This window comes from Manis javanica, chromosome 17, assembly GCF_040802235.1.
Source record: "Manis javanica isolate MJ-LG chromosome 17, MJ_LKY, whole genome shotgun sequence".
NCBI lineage: Eukaryota > Metazoa > Chordata > Mammalia > Pholidota > Manidae > Manis > Manis javanica.
In genome coordinates this window covers 8,309,845-8,329,832 of record NC_133172.1, presented here as the reverse complement: position 1 = coordinate 8,329,832, position 19,988 = coordinate 8,309,845, and the positions used below count along the sequence as shown (strand labels likewise).

Sequence of the window (19,988 nt, the reverse complement as noted above, 5' to 3'; positions counted from 1 at the left end):
AGGTGTGTGCCTCAGTTTCTCCATCTGTCCCACCCCTGCTCTCTGCCAGCCTCTGCCTGCCTGCCTCTCCTAGACTCCTGCTCCATTTTCATTCGTTTCATTAGGGTTTCCTAGGAGCATTTAAACGCTTGGAGACCCCTGTGCCAGGCTGCTGACGGGGCCTGGGTGGGAGAGATGCAGGGCCTCCTACCAGATTGGTGACGTCCTGGCTCAGACGCCTAGGTCTCCGTTCTTTGTGTGGAGTTGAGTTTCCACATATGACCCAGTGGGCAGCTCAGATGTGGAGGTTCCCATCCCTGTAGGAGGTCGGGGTGGGGTGGGGGTTAAGACCCCAGGATCCTGATCTATGAAGTTCCTCTTATACCTGGGTCCTGGTCCCTGAGAAGGGTTAGGTCTGGAGGCCAAATCCTGGCCTTATAAGGGGGTGGGGAGATAGGCTTGGATGCGGGGTCCCCTTTTTTGTCCGGGGTCGGAGGGCATGCTGACACCCTCAAGTTCTCTCCTGAAAAAGGAGTATCTGGAGTGCCTGGATTTGCGTTCCTGGAGGACGTCTGGGTCTCCATTCCCACAGGGGGCTTGGGTTCAGGGTGCCCGCCTTGTCCCCAGGGGCTGCTGGAACACCAGGTCCTCTCGGGGGGGGGCTGAGGTGCCAGTTCCTCCTGATGGAGTGTAGATAATGCCCGGACTCCTAAGCCCCCTCGAGGTGCAGAAGCTCCTACTCCAAGGTTCTCGTTCTGGTGGGAGGTGACAGGCCCCCCGATGCCCCCGTGGGGTGAGAGGACTTGGACACGGGGACAGTCCAGGACTCCCTTGCTGGGAAGCCTTACCTCAGAAAAGGCCGGAGGGGCCGGCGCCGGGTTGGTGGGGGGGCGGAGACTCGGGGGGCGGGGCTCCCTATGCCCCGCCCCTGCCAGCGCTGTCCCCGCTTCTCTAAGTCTGCGAGGCCGCGGTGGGCGCAGAGAACCGAGCGCCACAGCCATCGAGCCCGGCCTGCCCGGGTCTATGGGGCCACCCCTCTGCGCCGCCCGGCCGGCCCCACGCCGCGCCCGGAGCCTGCCCTGCTACCAGGTAACGAGGCTGTGGGTCCTGCGGGTAGGGGACGCTGGTGGCTGGCACGAGGGGATGGGGAACTCCTGGGTCCTGCAGAAATAGAGGGCCGGAACACTCCAGTGCCCTGGCAGCTAGGATAAACGGACGCCTGGACCTCGAGGATGGGGGAAGGGGTACATGGGTGTTTGGGTCCTGGAAAAATGGGGGGCTGGGTACTGGACGCCAAGGTCTAGGGCATCTGCACACCTGCCTGGGGAGACTTGGGGGCGGCCTGGATACGCGGGTCGGGGTAAAGGGAGGAAATTCATAAGCTCAGTCCGGAGGAATTAAGACTTAATTGAACACGTTCTTGGTTGGGGGAATCTGGATACCAGGACACCTGGGCCCCGAATGTCGAGTCCATCCTGCAGGCGCCCCCAGGCTGAGGCTCTGGCCACTGCGTCGGGGACTGTGGCTCGCACTCCCGAATCTTCAGGGAGGAACTTATGGTTGATGTGGCGGCCCGCACACGTGGCACCCTCCCGAGGGGCCCGGGATGGGTGGATGGGCGGTGGTCCCTGAACAGAGCATGGGGTGGGGCCGCTGCCCTCTGCCCCCGTGTCCCTACCTCCTTGGCCCAGCCAGGGAAATAGGCACACCGCAGATCCGGGGAACCGGACTCCTGGGATGGGTTTGGGGGGCGGACCCTCGGGGCAGAAGGCTCTGGGGGCTGGAGCCGGGCGTGCCTGGGCCCCGGCGAGCCGCCCGGCTTGGGCATGCTTGGCACGCAGCGCGCGGGCCGGTCGGATCCGTATGCGCGCCGCGTGCGCCTATTGGTATGCGGGAGCCGGCCCGGCGCGGGCGTGAGGCGGGCGCGCTGGCGGGCGGCGCGGGGGAGGCGGCGGCGGAGCACGTCCTCGCCCTGAGCTTTGCCAGAGGCCGGGCTGGGTGAGAGCTACGGGCTCTGCACCGGGGTCTCCTGGGAGGGGAAACTGAGGCACAGCCAGCTGTCGCTCCTTGCTGGTACCCTGAGCAACGAACGGACCTCAGTTTCCCCGGCAGGTCTCCCGGAGACACCCCCAGGCCCTGAGCGGGGCTCTTGGCTCCTTTCCGTCGCGGGAGAGGCGGGCCTCGGGTCCCGCAGGCTGCCCTGAGCCCTCCTGAGCGAGCCCCCGCCGAGATGGCGGCCTCCTATCCCAGCAGTGGCGGCGGAAGCGAGGTCAAATGCGGGGGAGGTCGTGGCAGCAGCGTCCCGTGGGACTTTCTGCCGGGGCTCATGGTCAAGGCCCAGCCGGGACCTTGGTGAGAAAAGCCCCGCCCCTCGGGCCGTGGCCCCGCCCCCAAGAGGTGTCCCGGGAGAATTCACACTCCGCTTTCCGCCCCACCTCCTGGGGCTAAAATTTCTCACCCGGAGTTGTTCCGCCGCGGTTCTGTAAGCTCCCCGCACCGCGTTCTGTTCCTCAGAATCCAACACCACCATTCTTAGTCTCTCCCCTCTTCCTTCTCTTTCCCCCCAGGATTTATTTACTCCCAAGGTTCTGTCCCCGCGTCCGGGTGGGGAATTCACATTCAGGTTCTGCCCCCACCTCCAGAGTGTTGAATCCATTTCCAACGTCCTGTCAGGTTCCCTAGGCCAGGGGGCCCAGGCTTCCCTCAGGCCCCGGCCCCCTGAGCTCCGGGCTCCCGCTGACGCCCCCTCCGCGCTGTCCGCCCAGCCTTCAGGCGCAGCGCAAGGAAAAGTCTCGGAACGCGGCGCGCTCGCGGCGCGGAAAGGAGAACCTGGAGTTCTTTGAGCTGGCCAAGCTGCTCCCGCTGCCTGGAGCCATCTCGAGCCAGCTGGACAAGGCATCCATCGTGAGGCTGAGCGTCACCTACCTCCGCCTGCGCCGCTTCGCCGCGCTCGGGGCGCCACCCTGGGGACTGCGGGCCTCGGGACAGCCTGCCGGCCTTGGTGAGTGCGCATGCGCGGAGGGGCGGGGGCGGGCGGGGGTCTTGGCGCCCTCCGGCCGCGGCAGAGGGCAGGCATCTGCTGTGCCCTCCCGCCCCCACCCAGCTCCTTAGCGGAGAGAGAGCCCTGGGGCTGGGCTCAGCCAGTGGACTCACGGCTTCTACTCTACAAGCCTCAGTTTATTCATCTGTAAAACAGGCACACGAGGTAGACGATTTCATGAATTCCGGCCCAATTAAGGGCCTGGCAACACAGGCAATCAGACCACTAGTAAATGCCATTATTTTTAATAAAGGAGATGAATCATATTATTAAAGGAGACCTGCAGCTCCATAGGTAGGACAGCGGGAACCCAACTGGGTGTCCCATCCACTAATGGGCAAGAAACCTCTGGCACTGGGACCTGAAGGGGGCCCCGGGGGGGACCCAAGGACTCTGCAGCCTGAATTCCCGGTTTGGGAGAGCCAGAGGGAGACAGTGTAAGATCGCGAGCCTCAGAAAGACTCACAGGGGTCCCTGTCCCCGCTGGGCCACTCAGTACTGTGAGCCCCGGACAGGAGGTGGCCTCACCTCTCTGAGACTCATTTGTGAAGTGGGAATCATGGTGAAACCCCCACTCCCACCCCGAGAGCTGAGAAGAGGATCAAGCGTGTCATGTGTGTAGAGCCCGGGGCCTACCTGGCTCAGGGGGAGCTGTGGCTGTGGTGACCAGCGCTTACCTGCAGGGTTGTAGGGGCCTGTGGCTGATTGAGCATCTACTGTGGGCCTGTTACTATCCTGAGCCCTCGGGACCCAGCAGGAAACAAAGTAGGTAAGAACCCCTGCTGTGGACAGACTGACATCCCAGCGGCCAAGACACATGAACAAAATTTTTTTTAAATCTATAATATGTAAAAATATAGAATATGTAAAACACAATAGATATCTACTTTTATAATTCATACTTTATTATTGATAGCTACATGGAAGTATTATGTTATTAATTTTATCTTCTGTACTATTGCCTTATTACTAGAAGACAGTGAATCGGGTTAACCTGAAGTCCCAGTTGACAGGGACAGGGTACCCCCCATCAGAAGACGGGGTGTCCTTAGGGTGGGGTTGCAGGGGCTCTAGTTCCCCTCCTGCCCTGGTCGCAGGGGAGGAGGGAGGAGAGAAAATAGCATTGATTAAACTCGCAATAAATCACCATTTAAATTTAAATAATCCGGCTTCCCAGGCGGTAATTAGGCGAATTGACTGGCGCCGAGAGAATGCGGCATTAGCGCCGCTGATTACTGTCATTACCGCGAACAACATGTGCGCGGGCGAGGGATAAACATCTTGTCTATTGTCCCCGAGCCAGGGGGAGAAAGATGGGGGGGCCCAGAGAGCCCGGCGGCGTGCGGCCCCCCAGCCCATTGCCTGGATGGGCAATTCAAGGGGCCAAAGAGTTTGCCGAGGTCACAGCCCTGAGGCGGCAGACCGTGGGGCTCTACCAACCCCAGGCCTGCAGGCCAGCCGACAGTGTGCCGCCTGGACCCCCTATCTAACCTCAAAATTAGGAAACTGGGGGCATCTCTTGCCTTACAGGGTCCCCAGCAAGAAGCCTAGAACCTGCTTCCACAGTTCAGACAAGGAAACTGAGGACCGCGTCTGAGCGGAAGTCGGCAAAGCATTGCGCCTGCCACTCTGAAGGGGAGGGGCTCCCAGGCGCTCCTTAGAAATAACAGTAATGATACACAACACAGGCCCGACACCGTGCTGAGCGCCTATGCACTCTCACTGGCTTAATCCTCTTAAAAATCTTAGGAGAGAGGTAGTGTGATGGGTTCCATTCTACAGAAGTGGAAAACTGAGGCCCCGAGAGGTGAAGATGTTTGCCCAGTGTCACACAGCCAGGCAGGAGCCTGGCTGGGACGCACTCAGGTGGCCTGGCTCCAGAGCCCACCTTCACAACGGCACATATATACGTGGCATCTTTGTGGGTCTCCAGGGGTGGGTCCTACCCTGAAGGTCTTGGCCCCTCTCTGGGCCTCAGTCTACATACAATCTGTAAAATGGGACAGCAGATGTTAAGGTCTAGCCTCTGAGTCTGGGGAGGAGACAGCCTTGATCCCACATCAGCATTCATCATGCATTCAACACACACCCATTGAATCTGTCCTGGTACCAGACATTGTTCTAGGTGCTGGGGACACGGCCGAGAATAGGACAAAGTCCCTGATCTCATCTTTTATCCCTCTCACCTCTTCAACTCTCTCCCCACACACACTAACCACTTGGCTGTTCTTCAGAAACATGTTCCCACCTCAGGGCCTTTGCACTTGCCATGCCCTCCACCAGGAATTCCCTTCCTCTGAATGTCAGCTCTTTCAGTAAGGCCTTCCCTGACCACTCTATTAAAAATTACAGCCCTTTCCCTGCCCCTAGTATTCCCTGTCCTCCTTTCCCACCATATTTCTTTCCAGACACTCATTGTCACCTGACATGATATGGTTCTTATTTCTCATGTTTTTATTGTGTTTCTCCCCCATGGTACCTTATTCCCTGAGCCTAGAATAGTGTCTGGGGCACAATAAGGGCTCACTAACTATTTGCTGGGTGACTGGAATGGGGCAAGTGGAAGAGGGGTGACAACTTAATTCCCAGATTAGGCATAATTCACACTTGCTCCTGTCTGAGAAAATGACCTTTGAGCTGAGACTGAACAGACATGGTGAAGGAACAAGCTATGAGAAAAAAAAAAAAAAAGAAAGAAAGCATGTTCCAGGCAGTGGGAACAGCCAGTGCAAAGGCCCTGAGGCAGACAGGAACCAGCCTGTGCAGGCCACTGGGCAGGGAGCCCAGTGAGGAGTCCCAGCAGCAGTCCAGGGTGGAGGAAGGCAGGGCGCCTGGGCCAGAGCACAGCTGGGCATGAGCGGCGGTGGGACTCAGATGTTGCAGTGGGGTGCAGCCAGGGGACTTGCAGAAAATGGACGTGGGTGTGAGAGAAAGGGAGGCATCAAGGACAAGGACTCACCTAGAAGAATAGGGGTGCCCTAGATAATCAGTACCCACTGTAGCACTACTGATAAGCACAGTAGCAGGACTTGGGAATGAGGTGCCTGCTAGGCATCCAGCTGTGCGCTACTGACATGCATGAGCCCATTCCTCTGTACCCCTAGATCCAGCTCACAGATGAGGCTGAGGAAAATATGGGCAGAAATGCCCCCTCAGGCCCTCAGGCCCGCCCCCCGGGAGCCAGGCACTCTGCCTGTGGCGGGCGACTCCCCTTCAGAGATGCCCTCAATCCTGCAGCCCCGTCAGCAAGTCGCCGAGGGCAGCTGGGAATGGGGCAAACGGGGGCCCCCAGGCCTGGCGGAAGCTTCGGTTTCTCCCCTCAGCCCCCTGGGTGTGTAAGGAGGATGACGGCTCCGACAATGTTTCTTCTCTAGCAGAACTGGGTTTTCCGTTAAGAACTCAGCAAATGTTTGTTGAATGCATGAGTAATGGTGGGGTTGGGGTGTGAGGGGGGCAGACATCGGAGTAGCGAAGCGCCAGCTGCCCAGCGCGGGGGCCGCGGGAGCGGAGGCCTTTGAGGGGAGGGGAGGGAACACAGTGGGAGGAGCCGGGGAGTTGGCGGGTTTGGGGAGGAGGAGGCTTGGTGGGTGGGGTAATAAGACGCACCAGCCAGTGGTGGGGACAGACCCCAGGGCGCCCGTCCCAGGAAACAGGACCGGCGAATGGGGACAGAGCGAGCCCTCCCCATACCCCCCCATCCGACGTGCCCATTAACGCTGTTAATTGCAGCCGTTCACTCTGACCTGGGCTGATCCTGCGGGAGGGAAAATGAAGGAATTAGCAAAAATGACAGGGGAAAATTGCGACAATTAGCAGGCGGCATTGTTCCCGCTTGTCACCCGGCTGGTTCGCGCTGCATCTCGGGGGAGGGGTCCACCATCAATCCCCCCCCGTATTGTTCCTGGAGCTTCGGGTGGGGGTGGAAAAGGGTATGAACAGCGGGAGGACGCTGGGGGTGCTCCTGGGAGGAGGCGTGACCTAGACATTGGGGTGGGGGCGGGCTTGGGGCCGCCTCCTGATTGCGGGGGAGACCGGTGATTTCCGCGCCTGCTGTTTAGATTGTCTGGAAATAACAATAATAATCATACGATTAATACCGATCCCAGTTCTGTGTCTCCGAGCACCTGCTGCGTGCCAGGCCCGTGCTGGGTCCACCCCTCCTGAATGCCCAGCCAGCCTGTGAGGTCGGCTCTCTTAGGAACGCACTTGACAGGAGGAAACTGAGGCACAGAGAGGTGAAGGGACTGGTTCCAGGACTCACAGCCAAAGAGGGACAGCACTGAGGTCACCAAGCCCTACCCCTGGCTCCCCAGTCTGGGCATGGGGCGCTTGGAGGGTTTCTTTCTGGAGCGTCAGGGAGCAGATCCTAGGTGTGACCGTGCCCCGCACCTCAGCCCATCCCCAGTCACCCTGCTCCTGCCTATAGGTGCCGAGTCGGGGACTGGGCTCTCTGCCTCTGTCTCTCCATCTATTTATGTCTCTTTGTCTCTCTCTGTCTCAATTTCTCTGTGTCCATATATGTTTCTGTCTCTATCTCTTAAAAAAAAATTATTGAGGTAAAATTTATAGAACACCATTAAAATTCACCAATTTAAAGTGTACAATTCAGCATCACTTACTACATTCACAATGTTGTGCAACCATCACGTCTACCTAGTTGAAAACATTTTCATCGCCCCCCAAAAACCCTGAAACCCACCAGCAGACACCCCCTCTTGCCTCCTTCCTCTGCCCAGCTTCTGGCAGCTGCCAGTCCGCTTTCTGTCTGTATGCCTCTTCTGGACATTTCGTATAAATGGAATCCTACATTTATGTCTGGCTTCTTTCCCTCAGCATAATGTTTTCAAAATTCATTCATATATTGTAGCATGTGTTCCTTTGTTATGGCTGAATAATATTCCATGCTATGAACATAGTACATTTTGTTTCTCCATTCATCAATTATTGGACATTTGGACTGTTTCCACGTTTTGGCTACTAGCAATAATGCTACCATGGACACTTATGTACAAGTATTTGTTAGAGAACCTGTTTCCAACTCTGGGGTAAACACCTAGGAGTGGAATTGCTGAATCACATGATAATTCTGTTAAACTCATTGTGGAGCTGCTAAACTGTTTTCTATGGCAGCTGCATCATTTGCATTCCCCCCAGCCACGCACAGGGGTTCCCACTTCCCCACATCCTCGCCAACACTTATTTTCTGTTTTCTTTGTTTGTTTGTTTAGTTCTAGCCATCCGGTGGGTGGGAAGGGATAACTCATTGTGGTTTTGATTTGCATTTTGCTAATGACTAATTCTGCTGAGAATCTTTTCATATGCTTATTGGTCACATGTATGTCTTCTTTGGAGAAATGTCTATTCGTGTCCTTTACCCACTTTTTAATTGGGTCATTTGACTTTTGTCATTGAGTTGTAATGTCCTTATCTCTATTTCTATCCCTTCATAGCTCTTTGTGTATCTCTGTCCATCTATTTGTCTGTGTATTTGTCCCTTAATATGTCTGTCTCTCTTTCTGTTTCTCTTTCTATCTGCCCCTCTCCCTTTTCAGTCTCCTCCTTCTCATCCTTCATGTCTGAGCTCAAATGCCCCCTCCTTCAACAAGCCTTACCCTCGTCTTCTTGATTTCACACCACCTATTCAGTTCTTTACAGCACTGGCCACAAATGATGATTTTTCTATATTCATTAGTTTCTTGCTTGTTTATCTGCCTGTGGGCTGAATGATGCCTCAAGAGGCCAGAGCCAGGCTGTCAGAGTCACATCTGTGTCCCCAGCAAGGGGCCTTGTGCACAGATGGTGTTCAGGGAGTTTGTTAAATGAATGAATGAATGCATGCATGAATGAGTGAATAAATTCCCTTTTGCATACCTTGGTGTCTCTCTGCCTCTGTGTGTCTTAAGTCTTTCCGTCTGTCCCAAACACTTCAATCCCTCTTGCCTCTTCACACACCCTAGATCATTCTCCCACAGGGCCCTGGGCTCCCACTACCCCAGGATGGCTACAGGACTGGGGAGAAGAAAGGGAAATCGGTAGCCTGGCTCCCTGGGGGCCTATGCAAAAGGCCAGGGGTCAGTCAGACCAACAGGCCTCGGCCTCACCCCTCCCTCTGCCTCCAGCCCCAGGCCGCAGGGGCCCCATGGCGCTGATCTCAGAAGTCTTCGAGCAGCACCTGGGAGGACACATCCTACAGGTGAGACCCCTTCCATTCCTGCTGCTCCCTGCCGCCACCTGGTGGCCACCTCTGAGAACAGCACTCTTTCCTCTGCATCCATCCCAGGACTGCGAGGAGGAATGATGCTGGGCAGGGGGGCAGGCCCCCTTCCTGCCCGCCCCTTCTGATGTCCACCGAAGTCCCTCCCCCCGGAATAATCCATCCTAGGTGGGGATCCAGATTTCAGAACCAATTACCACCTGCCGGCTGGACAGAAAGATGCTAGGCTCTCCTCTCCTCCCATCCCTGTCTCTCCCCACTCTAGTCCCTGGATGGCTTTGTGTTTGCCTTGAACCAGGAAGGGAAGTTCCTCTACATCTCAGAGACGGTCTCCATTTATCTGGGTCTCTCACAGGTAAGAGACCCGCAGCAGGCTGCCTGGACTGGCTCAGTTCTCTTGCTGGCCCATGCATGCCCTTTCTCTCTCCTGGCCTCACCAACCCAGCATGAAAAACAGGCTGGGTCTGTGGTTCCCAAAGTGTGTTCCTTAGAACCCCCTCATGGCACCAAACATGGCTCCTCCTTGCAGGCAGAGAAGGGTTATGAAAGTAACAGGTCAGTTTGAAGAAAGCAAATTAGCAGAAAGATCAGTTTGCCAATGAGTGGTTGCCAAGTGCACCACATTTATCAAAGCCTGTTTCTTATTAACAACTTTAAAGGATTATAGCAATTCATATGGGAAGGGCTTGGGTTTTGCCAGCTTTGGAGGATTTTCTGTGGCGTTTTAGTTCACAGGCCTGTGTTTTGACGTTATTTCGGCCCACTGCTCCTGCCACAGCTCCTGTAGCTAGCAGCTGGAAGGTTAAAGAAATGCAGGGGAAAACTGAAAACCCCATCTCTCGAGTCCTGGCTCCTTGTGGCATTTTAGGCCTTGCCAATCCGTTCACTACAAATTGTTATCTACTTTTATCACTTTTACAAAGATTTTGATAAATGGTGAATTTTAAAAATTCAGTGCTGGTGCATTTGGCCTTTGTGAGCAGCTTTTCAGGGAGTCGTTGGACACTCCTGGGGGAGGAAGATCCTGAAGGGAGGGGAATACATGCAAGAGTAAGAGGAGGAGGAAGAATGGAGGAAAAGCTTGAAGCTGGTGTCCGGGGAGGCTTAAGGAAGGAGAGGAGCTCAGAGGGGAGGGGTGAGGGAGAGAGGGAAGCATGTGACCCCGCAAGCCCAGGGGCAGTGGGAGCCATGGGCGGTTCTGAGGGGAGAAGGGCAACGGTTGGGTGAGTAGCTTCTGGGGGGATATTTAAGTGGGGACTGAAGGCCAGAAGACCAGTGAGGATGTTGGGGCAGGAGCACAGCCAGGAGAAGACGGGGGCCTAGACCAGGGGAGGTGGGGAGAGAACCGTACTGCTGGAGAGATTTGGGGGGCAAATTGAGTGTAAAAGTCTGTCTGATTAAAAGGTTCTACCTCTTTAAAAAGAGTTCAAAAACTATCCCACTGCTTGCGTCCTGGTTTCCAATCCTGTAATTCATTTCAGGGAGGTGATGAGTAAGCAAAAGCCGGGGAGGCAGAGGCTATGACACCCCCACCCCAACCCACTGCACAGCGTCTTCACAGAGTAGGCAGGGGCAGAAAATCCTTAATGATTCACTAGGTTTGAAGTGAGAGAACTCGGTAAGAGCTTAAGTGTATATCCTCCTTTTAAAAAGGTTAACAATTTTTTCTAATAAAAATTCAAGACCGGCGTGAAGTGCACCTGCTTGTAGGCGTGTGAGCCTGAGGCGGAACGCGCGAGCCAGTGACTGAGCGCGCTCGCCCCCTGCATTTCCCTCTTTCTCCGGCAGGTGGAGCTGACGGGCAGCAGCGTCTTCGACTACATCCACCCCGGGGACCACTCCGAGGTGCTGGAGCAACTAGGGCTGCGGGCCACGACCCCCGGCCCCCCCACCTCGCCTTCCGTCCCCTCCTCGTCCTCCTCCTCCTCATCTTCCTCTTCGTTTGCGGATGCTTCTGAGATCGGTAATTTCGAAAGGCCCAAAGAAGGCCTGAGGGTAGATCGGGGCACACCAAGTACCCTGTATCCAACTGTTGCGTTTATACAGAAACCGCTCTTGCTAGAGTTGTGCAAAGCTAGTTTTGGTAAAGTTAATCCTTCTAAGTTATGACACGGAGACTTGGCTCCCTACAATTGCCTGAGCTCCCTAAGATTACCTGGCTTCTCAAAATTCGTGCTTTAGCAAGACCCTTCTGGCTGCTGAGTGGAGGCAGATGCCTGTGTGTGACAAGTGGAACGAGGCTTTAGTAAATAACAACCCATGCTTATTGGGTTTTACATGTGCCAGTGCCTTTATGTACATAATTTCATTGAATCCTAGCCCCAAGTCCACAAAGTAGGAACTATTACTCTCTCCATCATACAGAGGAGGAAGCTAAAGTACAGCACAGAGAGGTTAAGTTCATTCCCCCAGGACACACAGCTCTACACGGAAGCTGGACTCCAGCCTGGGTTTGTCGGGCTCCAGAGTCTGTGCTTCTGACACTTCCCTCCAGTGGAAAACTCCACTCCGTGTTGGTGAAGGAGGGTGTTGGAGATTACTCTGAGAGTTCCCTTCAGCTCTGAGATGTCGGGGAACTATGAGGTGAAATACCAAACCCGTCTGTGCCATCAGCAATACTTGCCAGCTTGGGAGATGTCTGTGACACGCGTGGGACTGCTCGAAGTGTGATTATGTTTGCATCTAAGTTTGAAGCCCAGGGTCATCTGGGTGTGAGCAGATTTATAAGACTGTATCATGGGGTTGATAAAATAATCTATTTGTGAGTCTTATTTGTGGCTATACCCTGAGCATCTGTTCTGTGCCCAACCCCATGCTCAGCAGGGCTGGGGACACAGTGACAACTGCCCTCACTGCACCCTCCCCAGACAGTGATGGTCCAGAGTGGACTGGACTGGGAGACCCCAGAGGGGTGGCTGACCCAGCCTGGGGGTCAGGGAGGGCTTCCTGGAGGAGGAGATGTCTGACTGGAGACCTGAAGGTTGTAGCTAGAGCTGGTATCAGCAGGAGGAAGTTCTTGCCAAAGTTTTAGGCCACAGTGAGGAGCTGGGCTTTCTCCCAAGGGTCTTGGAAAGTCATGGCAGGGTCAGGGCAGGGTCAGATCTGAACTTCAGAAAGACCCAGCTGGCTGCCGCTCAGAGGAGGGGTTGGGGTACAAGGTCAGTGAGCTTTTAGAACCTTTAGGTGTGTCTCTGAGTGTGTGTGGCCATGACCTTGTGTCTGGCTAGCTCTGCAGGGGGCAGGGGTGGCCTGTGTGTTTCTCCTCAGGACCCCATAACCTTCCTCCACTCTCTGCCCCAGAAGCCAGCCCCACCGTGGGGCCCCCCTCCAGGGTCCAGGAGCGTTCCTTCTTCATCCGCATGAAATCCACCCTCACCAAGAGGGGGCTGCATGTCAAGGCTTCAGGGTACAAGGTGGGTGTGAGCTCTCTGATCCCAGTTTCTGATTCCTGCATCCCCTTGTCCACCTGCATTCCTGCCAGCTCTGTCCCTGGGCCCAAGCCTACGGTTGACAGCCAGAGCCAGGCCAGGGGCGGTGCCTGGTTATCGGCCTCCTGGCCCCTGGCCCCACCTTGCCCCTCCTCCAGCCATGCCCACCACCTGCAGGTCATCCATGTGACCGGTCGCCTTCGGGCCCGTGCCCTGGGCCTTGTGGCCCTCGCCCACACGTTGCCCCCGGCCCCACTGGCTGAGCTGCCACTGCAGGGACACATGATCGTCTTCCGCCTCAGCCTGGGTCTCACCATCCTTGCTTGTGAGAGCAGGTACCGGGGTTGGGGCTGAGGCAGGCAGAGGAGGCCGCACAGAAGAGCTGGGGGTTACAGGAAGTCAGAGGGCACTGGGTCTGTGGGCTGGGGCACTGGGGAGCCACAGGAGGTGGAAGAGCAATGGAGAGGCCCAGGTGGTCCGAAGGAGAGAGTGAAGGCCGGAGGCTAGGGAGGGGCCTGGGGATGGGGGAGGGACCCCACTCGATCGGGCACACACCCTCCCTTCTGGGCCCCCTTCTGCAGAGCTGTGTCCCCCCACCCCGACCCCATGTCTCCCTTGGCTTCATCTCTCATGCACTCTCTCCTACACCTGGCAGCGGAGAAAAATTAAATATTGAAATAGTCCCAATGCTCTGAGCAGCCCCAGACTGCCACCTGCTTGAGTGCCCAAAGCCACCCTAGGAGGGACGCTATTATTATACCCATTTTAAAGAAGAAATAACTGAGGCCCAGAGCAAGGGTTTGAATCCTGGTTGATTCTAGCCAACCCTGCCCCTCTTCCCTGACCCCATGGCCTCGGACCCCTTCTCCCTGCCTGGGGGTCAGGGAGGGCTTCCTGGAGGAGGAGATGTCTGACCCCTGTCCTCTGTCGCCCCCTGTCCTCAGAGTCAGTGACCACATGGACCTGGGGCCCTCTGAGCTAGTGGGCCGCAGCTGCTACCAGTTTGTCCACGGACAGGATGCAGCCAGGATTCGCCAAAGCCACCTGGACCGTGAGAACCCCGCCCCTCCCCACCAGCACCCCAGACCCGTGCACTCCCAAAGCCTTGCCCCTAAAACCCTTCTCTGGGACTGACCACAGGCCCTCCTGTGGGCACCTCCAGGGGCTCAACCCAGCCCGGGAAAGGCAGCCGGGGGGTGGTGGCAGGAGGGCTGCGGGGCTCTCTGACCCGCCCTTAGAAGCCCAGCGGGCCTGGCTGCTGGGTACCTCTCGGCCCTTCTGACTCGCTCTCTGTCACCGTGTCCTTTTGTGCCTCTCCCCGCCCCAACCTCACCCTTTCTGCTCCTGTCTCCCCCTCGCCCTCTCTCCCTGTCTCCCTGTCCACCCGCCTTCCTCTCTCTCCCCTTTCTGCCTGTCTCTCCCTGTCCCTGGGCTGGGCCCAGTGCTGGACAAGGGTCAGGTGATGACCGGGTACTACCGCTGGCTGCAGCGGGCCGGGGGCTTCGTGTGGCTGCAGTCCGTGGCCACTGTGGCTGTGAGCGGGAAGAGCCCTGGGGAGCGCCACGTGCTGTGGGTCAGCCACGTGCTCAGGTGAGGTTTGTGCCAACCTGCCCCACAGGGGGCTCAGAGCCCTTGGGGTGGGGGCTTTTCAGGGGGGCTTCTGGGAGAGGACAAGCTGGGAAAGAGGGGACAATGAGAGGACAAGCCAGGAGGCGGCATGGCCTTGCTTGCAGAAGGCAGAGAAGAGTGGGTAGGTGGTGACAATATCTTTTAGGAAGGCAGGTCTGAAGTGGCTTCAGGCCCAGGTCGAGGGGCTGGACTTGACTCTGGGGCACTGGGGAGCCATGGCAGGGTTTAAAGCTAGACAGGGTTACAATCGAACCTTTTTGGGACAACCTTTCTGGTCGAATAAAGGACAAAACGGGGCCTGGGAGACCAAGGAGGAGGCTGGGATGGGTCCTGGGAAATGCCAGGCAATACCAGCGGAGGAGGGGAGGCAGCCATCTGCTGCTAGAGGGTGTTTGCTGGCCCTAGATTTGGGCCCCTGTGAAAAGCAGCAGTTTGGAAGGAAGATGCTGAGGTCAGAGAGTATGGGGTGCCCAGGGAACCCTTGGGTGGTGACATCCAGGAGGCCACTGGCTGCACAGGCCTGTCCTTGCAAGACAGCGCCAAATTGGGCTAGAAGCCAACTTGAAGTTGGGGGGCCTGCTGATGAGCCCTAAGTGCCTCAGGACGGGGGCTCTACATTCACCGTGTTGGGGGAGTCTGTATCCACAGACTCGGGGAGCTACACTTGCTGCCGCGAGTGGCCTCAGCAGAGGCTGGGGGGCCCAGAGCCCCTGACCCCCATCTGTCTTGACCTCAGCCAAGCCGAGGGCGGCCAAACACCTCTGGACGCCTTCCAGCTCCCAGCCAGGGTGGCCCGTGAGGACGTGTCCAGCCCAGAGCCAGAGCCCCCAGGTGAGCGCCACCTCCCCTTGGCCCCTGGGAAACTCCAAGGGTGCCCTTGGCCCTGTGCTGTCCAGGCCAAAGCCACCTGCATATGTGGCTATTTACATTAAAATTAAAATGTAAAACACAGCTCCTCAGTTTTAGTCACCACATTTCTCGGTAGTCACGTGTGGCTAATGGCTAATGCACCAGACGGTGCAGACATGGAACATTTCCATCATCGGTGCTGGATAGCCAGGTCTGGACAGGCTTTCTCAGTCCCCACTCGGGGACCAATCATTCCTAGCCCTGGGGCTGTCCTGAGTACTGTGGGCATGTGGCAACAGCCTGACCCCTACCCGCTAGCTGCCAGGAGCACCCTCCTCCCCAGGTGTGACCGCTAAAAATGTCTCCAGGCACTGCCACACATCCCCTGGGGGACAAATCCGCCCCAGCTGAGCCCGTATGTCTAGACTGGGCGCAGCTTCATTCCACAGATGGGAAGACAGAGGGCCAGGGACGCACACGGCGCCTTCTGAATCTTCCTCTTCCAGAGCCAGAGCCTTTGGTGGAAGGGAAGCTAACTGCCCCCCTGGAAAAGGACAAAGCCCCTGGGGCCAGGGGCAAACCCATCAAAGTGGAGCCTGGCCCAGGGGAGACTAAAGACCCAGAAGACAGTGGAGATGAGGAGCCGTCTGGCCACCCAGCCCTGCCTCGGCCTGAGTTTACTTCTGTCATCAGGGCAGGCGTCCTGAAGCAGGACCTGGTGCGGCCGTGGGGCCTGGCCCCTCCCGGGGACCCCCCGCCGTCCCTCTTCCACACGGGCTTCCTGCCCCCAGTCATGCGGGGCCTGTGCACACCTGGCACCATCCGCTATGGCCCCACAGAGCTGGGCCTCATATACCCGCACCTGCAGAGGCTGGGCCCGGGCCCCACGCTCCCCGGGGCCTTCTATCCACCCCTGGGCCTGCCGTACCAGGGGCCCACAGGCACCAGGGTGCAGCGGAAGGGGGACTGAGGACTGAGTGAGCTGCTTACAGAGCTGGAACCTGGGGATGGGCGGGGAACCCAAGAGGGCGGGGCTCTCAGCCCCTTCAGCTCTTCCTGGAATAAACACCTGCACTCCATCTCTGGCTTGGTCTCTGGGGGTCAAGGAGCTTCTCTCCATTTCTTTCTCTTTCTTCCTGCCTTTGTCGCCTCCCGGGCCACCGCCCCTCCCCTCCTCCTGCTCCACCCCCTCCGAGCCCAGCCTCCCCGGTCACAGGAACCACCGCTAGGAATATGCAGCAGGGAATGGTCAGTCTTTAATGTCCCGGTCCTCTGCCCAAGCTGTCCAGCACCTGGCCATTCCCCACCACCCTGCTGCTCACTCCGGAGGTGGCCGGCCCGCTTCATCCGGGCCTTCTGCCGTGGCCGTCCCATCATCCTCGGGCACCAGTTCCACATCCAGCTCCAGCTGGCCCATGTAGAGGCCAACAGCACAAGCCCAGAGCAGGCCTGCAGCCAGCACGGCCCCAATGCCTGTGGCTGCACCCCCCAGCGATAGCTGCATGGGTCCCCGCAGCGCTGCGAGGCCCACCACGTAGGAGGCACCTCCCCACACCACACACAGGCCGCCCAGCAGGAAGAAGCCTGTAGGAGAGGGCGGAGGTCACGGTCAATGGAGGGGAGGGCTGGGGCCCAGGCTGTGGTTATGGTGGGGTGGCGGAAGGCCAGGGCCAGGGACTGAGATGGGGCTAGAATGGGTATGGGCACACTCAAGGGGAGAGCAGGGGTCAGAGGCAGTACGGAGCCAAGGTCAGGGGCATGAGAAGGTATCAGAGTGGGTGTCTAGGACCTGGAGGCTGGGTCCAGGAACACAGGAGGGTGGGGAACCTGGTTTGACAGCCAAGACTGGGTGGGAGGGCCAGAGGTGGAGCCAGGGCCCCAGGTCAGGCCCCCACAAGGGCCTGGGCCTAGGACCTGCATCTTTGCTGAGAAGTCAGGCTGGAGAGGGTGAGCACCCTCAGCCATGCCCTTCCGAAGTCATGGGGCCGGTGCCCACAGGGTGGGGTTGGGCGGGTGGAAGATCATCACTCACAAGTGGGGGTGAGGTGGCTTTGGGTGGAGAAAGAGTGGGGGCTTCTACACTCACTATGGGGTGGGTGGGATGGGGCAGGAGGGTACCCCCCCTTACCAGGGAGGGTGGGCCCTCCTTCCCTGGAGGGGAGAGAATGGTCGGGGCGAGAGCAGGGAACTACACTCACCATAGGCTGCCTCCTGGCCCATGTCACTCTGCATGAAGGAGATGACCCCGATGCCCGATGCCAGGAGGCCGTTGCGGAACCAGGAGAGGAAGGCTGGGGGCAGGGGGGGACCAGCATCAGTTCAAAGCCTGCCGTCAAGCTCCCCCGGCCCAGACAGTCACACTGAGGGGCTTCTCCGCACCCTGCCACCCCATCTCGCCCCAAATTCCCACCTGGCGCTGGCGGCCCCCACCAAACCTTACCCCCAAAGCCCTCTCTCGTCTCCATCTGAGCACCTCTCCCCCAAACTCTGCACCAGTGAACATTCAAGACAATCAGCAGAATTTGGAGGAGAATCTAAGACCGAAATTGCAGAACCTAAGTCTGAGGACAGAGGCCAAGAGGTCATCTTGGTCAACGCCCCCCCAAGGGGCGCATCCCCACGGGCCGACTGCTCGCTCCTTTCTCAGACCTGCGGCACACACTGTCCCCGCCCCAGTATCTCTCTGGCCTCCCCCTTCAGTTTTCCTCAAACGCCACTATCTGCTATTGCGAATGTCCTTCCTTAAGTCACTCACAGCCAGTCAAGTCCCCGGGGTGGAGCTAACGAGATAGTCAGGTGCCAACCCTGCACCTCTACCCCATCCTGTCTGGAAGGCCCCTTCTCCAAGCCGGACCCTCCCACCCGTTAAGGCCCCTCCCCCCAGCAGCCTAGATCACCTCGCCCTCCAATCAGTTCAGAGCTTTCCTTCCATTGGTTGCTCCCTCCCCCAATGGGGAAGTTCCCCCCTCTAGTGTGGGGATCCACACTCCCGCCTTCAGCAGAGGGGTCGCCTCTACAATGCGAGCTGGCCACTCCATCGTGGACCCCTCTCCTAGGCAACTCCCCCTCCTTTAGCACTCTGTGGAAGCTCTCACATGGAGACAGCCCAATTTATAAGGCTGCCTGTCCTAGCCCGACCAAGCTCTCCGGCCCTGCTGCCCCCCGCTATCCGAACCAAAGTCCCATCCGCAAGCCCTTCTGTGCGGACAGACTGCGCTCTGCAGCCAGCGCTTCTCTCTGGGCTTGTACGGAAGCCCTTCTGCCTGCTGAGCCAGGGCCTGTTTCCAGCAGAAGCCCCACCCCCAACCCCCATTCGTGCGCATCGACAGTTCAGCTATCCGGAGCCCCCTCTCCTACCCGGGCAGACCCCAGCCCCAACCCCGGACCTGTCTCATGCGCCTTTCGGAGGAGCCAGGCGTCCGCGCGGTCCAGCTCGGACACAGGGGGCGGCGAAGTCGCGGCGCGGGGGCCGTGGCCGGGGGCGAATGATCCTCTGGCGCCCCCGCTCCGGGGCCGCGGAGGCGGCAGCAGCGCCCCACGAAAGCGGAGCCGGGCCAGGCGGGCGGCCCGAGCCCACCACCAGCCGCCTCCCATGGTTCGCACTACAGCTGCCGCGCCCCGCCCCGCCCTACGGGCCGTCCGTAGGCTAAAGTACATGTCACTCAGGCTTAAGGGCTCACCCGTTGGGTATGGGTGCGCCACTCAGACCCGGTGCTCATTGTCCATTGGTCAGAATGGCGATGATACCCTCCTCTGTCATCTGTGCCGGCACTGCGCGGGCCACCTTGCTTCTGCCGCTAGACTGCGACTCCCAGAGCTCATTGGGCCGGGGAAAGGCTGGTCTTCAGAGGTCAGAGGCGCACTTTCTGCCGGGACTTGTAGTTTTTGTCAAAAACTTTAATTCCAATGACCAAATAAATACAAAAACAAACAAAACTTGGGTTGCTTAATGTAGAACTTTTGCAAAATCTCAAAAATCCCAAAGAGGAGAGTAAAACAAGCCCTCCCCCCAAACTAGATTCTCCATTTCATTAGTTCAGCAATTATTTACTGAGCTTCTATTATCTACAAGCTCTGCGACACTGAGGATATAGCTGTGAATTAAACAGAAAAAATGACAGTGTCCCTACAGACATGATACTATTGGGGAAGAGCGGCAAAGGAATAAATCCATGTTAAATCCATGAAAAAAACAAATCAAGGTGAGGGAGTAGAAAATGATAAGAGTGTGGCAGCTTCCCATGACCAATCAGGACTGGTCTGGGTGACCAATAGAATAAGTGGAAGTGACACAGTGTGAGTTCCAAGGTTGAGTTATAAAAGACATCACAACTTCCACCTTGTTCTCTTGGGTCACCTTCTCTGTGGGAAGCCAGCTGCCATACTGTGAAGTCATTCAAGCAGCCTTGTTGAGAGGCCCATGTGGAAAGGAACTGAGACCCCCAGCCAAAGCCAGCACCAGGTTGCCAGCCATGTGAGGGAACATCCTTGGAAATGGACCCTCCAGCCCCCATCACGTCTTTGGATGACCACAGCTCCAGCCTAAGCCTCATAAGAGACCCTGAGCCAGAATCCTCCAGCTAAGCCACCCCTGCGGGATTCCTAATCCACAGAAACTATTGTATAATAATACACATGTACTGTTTTAAGCCAGTAGGTTTTGAGGATGTGACATGTGAGTAGCAATCTGAGTGACAAGGAGTCAGTCATGAAATGAAGAAGATGAGGATGCTCCAAGCAGAGAATAGCAAGTGCAAGGGCCCTGAGGCTGGCATATGTTTGAGAAGGGGGGCCAGGGACCAGTGGTTGGAGCAGAGTAAGACAGGGGGTGGATGGGAGGTGAGGGAGT

The 19,988-nt window shown here is 57.5% G+C and overlaps 2 protein-coding genes across 8 annotated transcripts; one reads left to right on the top strand and one right to left on the bottom strand.

Annotated features, from left to right (window-relative positions):
- Positions 1–911: 911 nt before the first annotated feature.
- Positions 912–16,262, top strand: NPAS1 (neuronal PAS domain protein 1). Of its 7 annotated transcripts, none has more exons than XM_073225656.1 (12): positions 912–1,068; positions 2,092–2,331; positions 2,745–2,980; positions 9,139–9,212; positions 9,499–9,588; positions 11,022–11,196; positions 12,537–12,646; positions 12,839–12,996; positions 13,606–13,712; positions 14,104–14,251; positions 15,027–15,121; positions 15,646–16,262. In XM_073225656.1, the coding sequence occupies exons 2-12, from the start codon at positions 2,210–2,212 to the stop codon at positions 16,107–16,109; spliced, it is 1,779 nt and encodes a 592-aa protein (XP_073081757.1). In that variant the 5' UTR covers positions 912–1,068; positions 2,092–2,209; the 3' UTR covers positions 16,110–16,262. The 7 variants fall into 7 exon arrangements, with proteins under 7 accessions (XP_073081757.1, XP_017518682.2, XP_036860919.2 ...); XM_017663193.3 differs by having other exon boundaries at positions 12,534–12,646; XM_037005024.2 differs by having other exon boundaries at positions 12,534–12,646; positions 15,589–16,262.
- Positions 16,263–16,371: 109 nt separating this feature from the next.
- TMEM160 (transmembrane protein 160) lies at positions 16,372–18,767 on the bottom strand. The gene is made up of 3 exons (XM_017663200.3): positions 18,526–18,767; positions 17,338–17,430; positions 16,372–16,723 (listed from the first exon to the last, which is right to left on the bottom strand). Exons 1-3 carry the CDS (start codon positions 18,731–18,733, stop codon positions 16,458–16,460), a joined length of 567 nt encoding a protein of 188 aa, XP_017518689.1. The 5' UTR covers positions 18,734–18,767; the 3' UTR covers positions 16,372–16,457.
- Between the last annotated feature and the right edge of the window lie 1,221 nt (positions 18,768–19,988).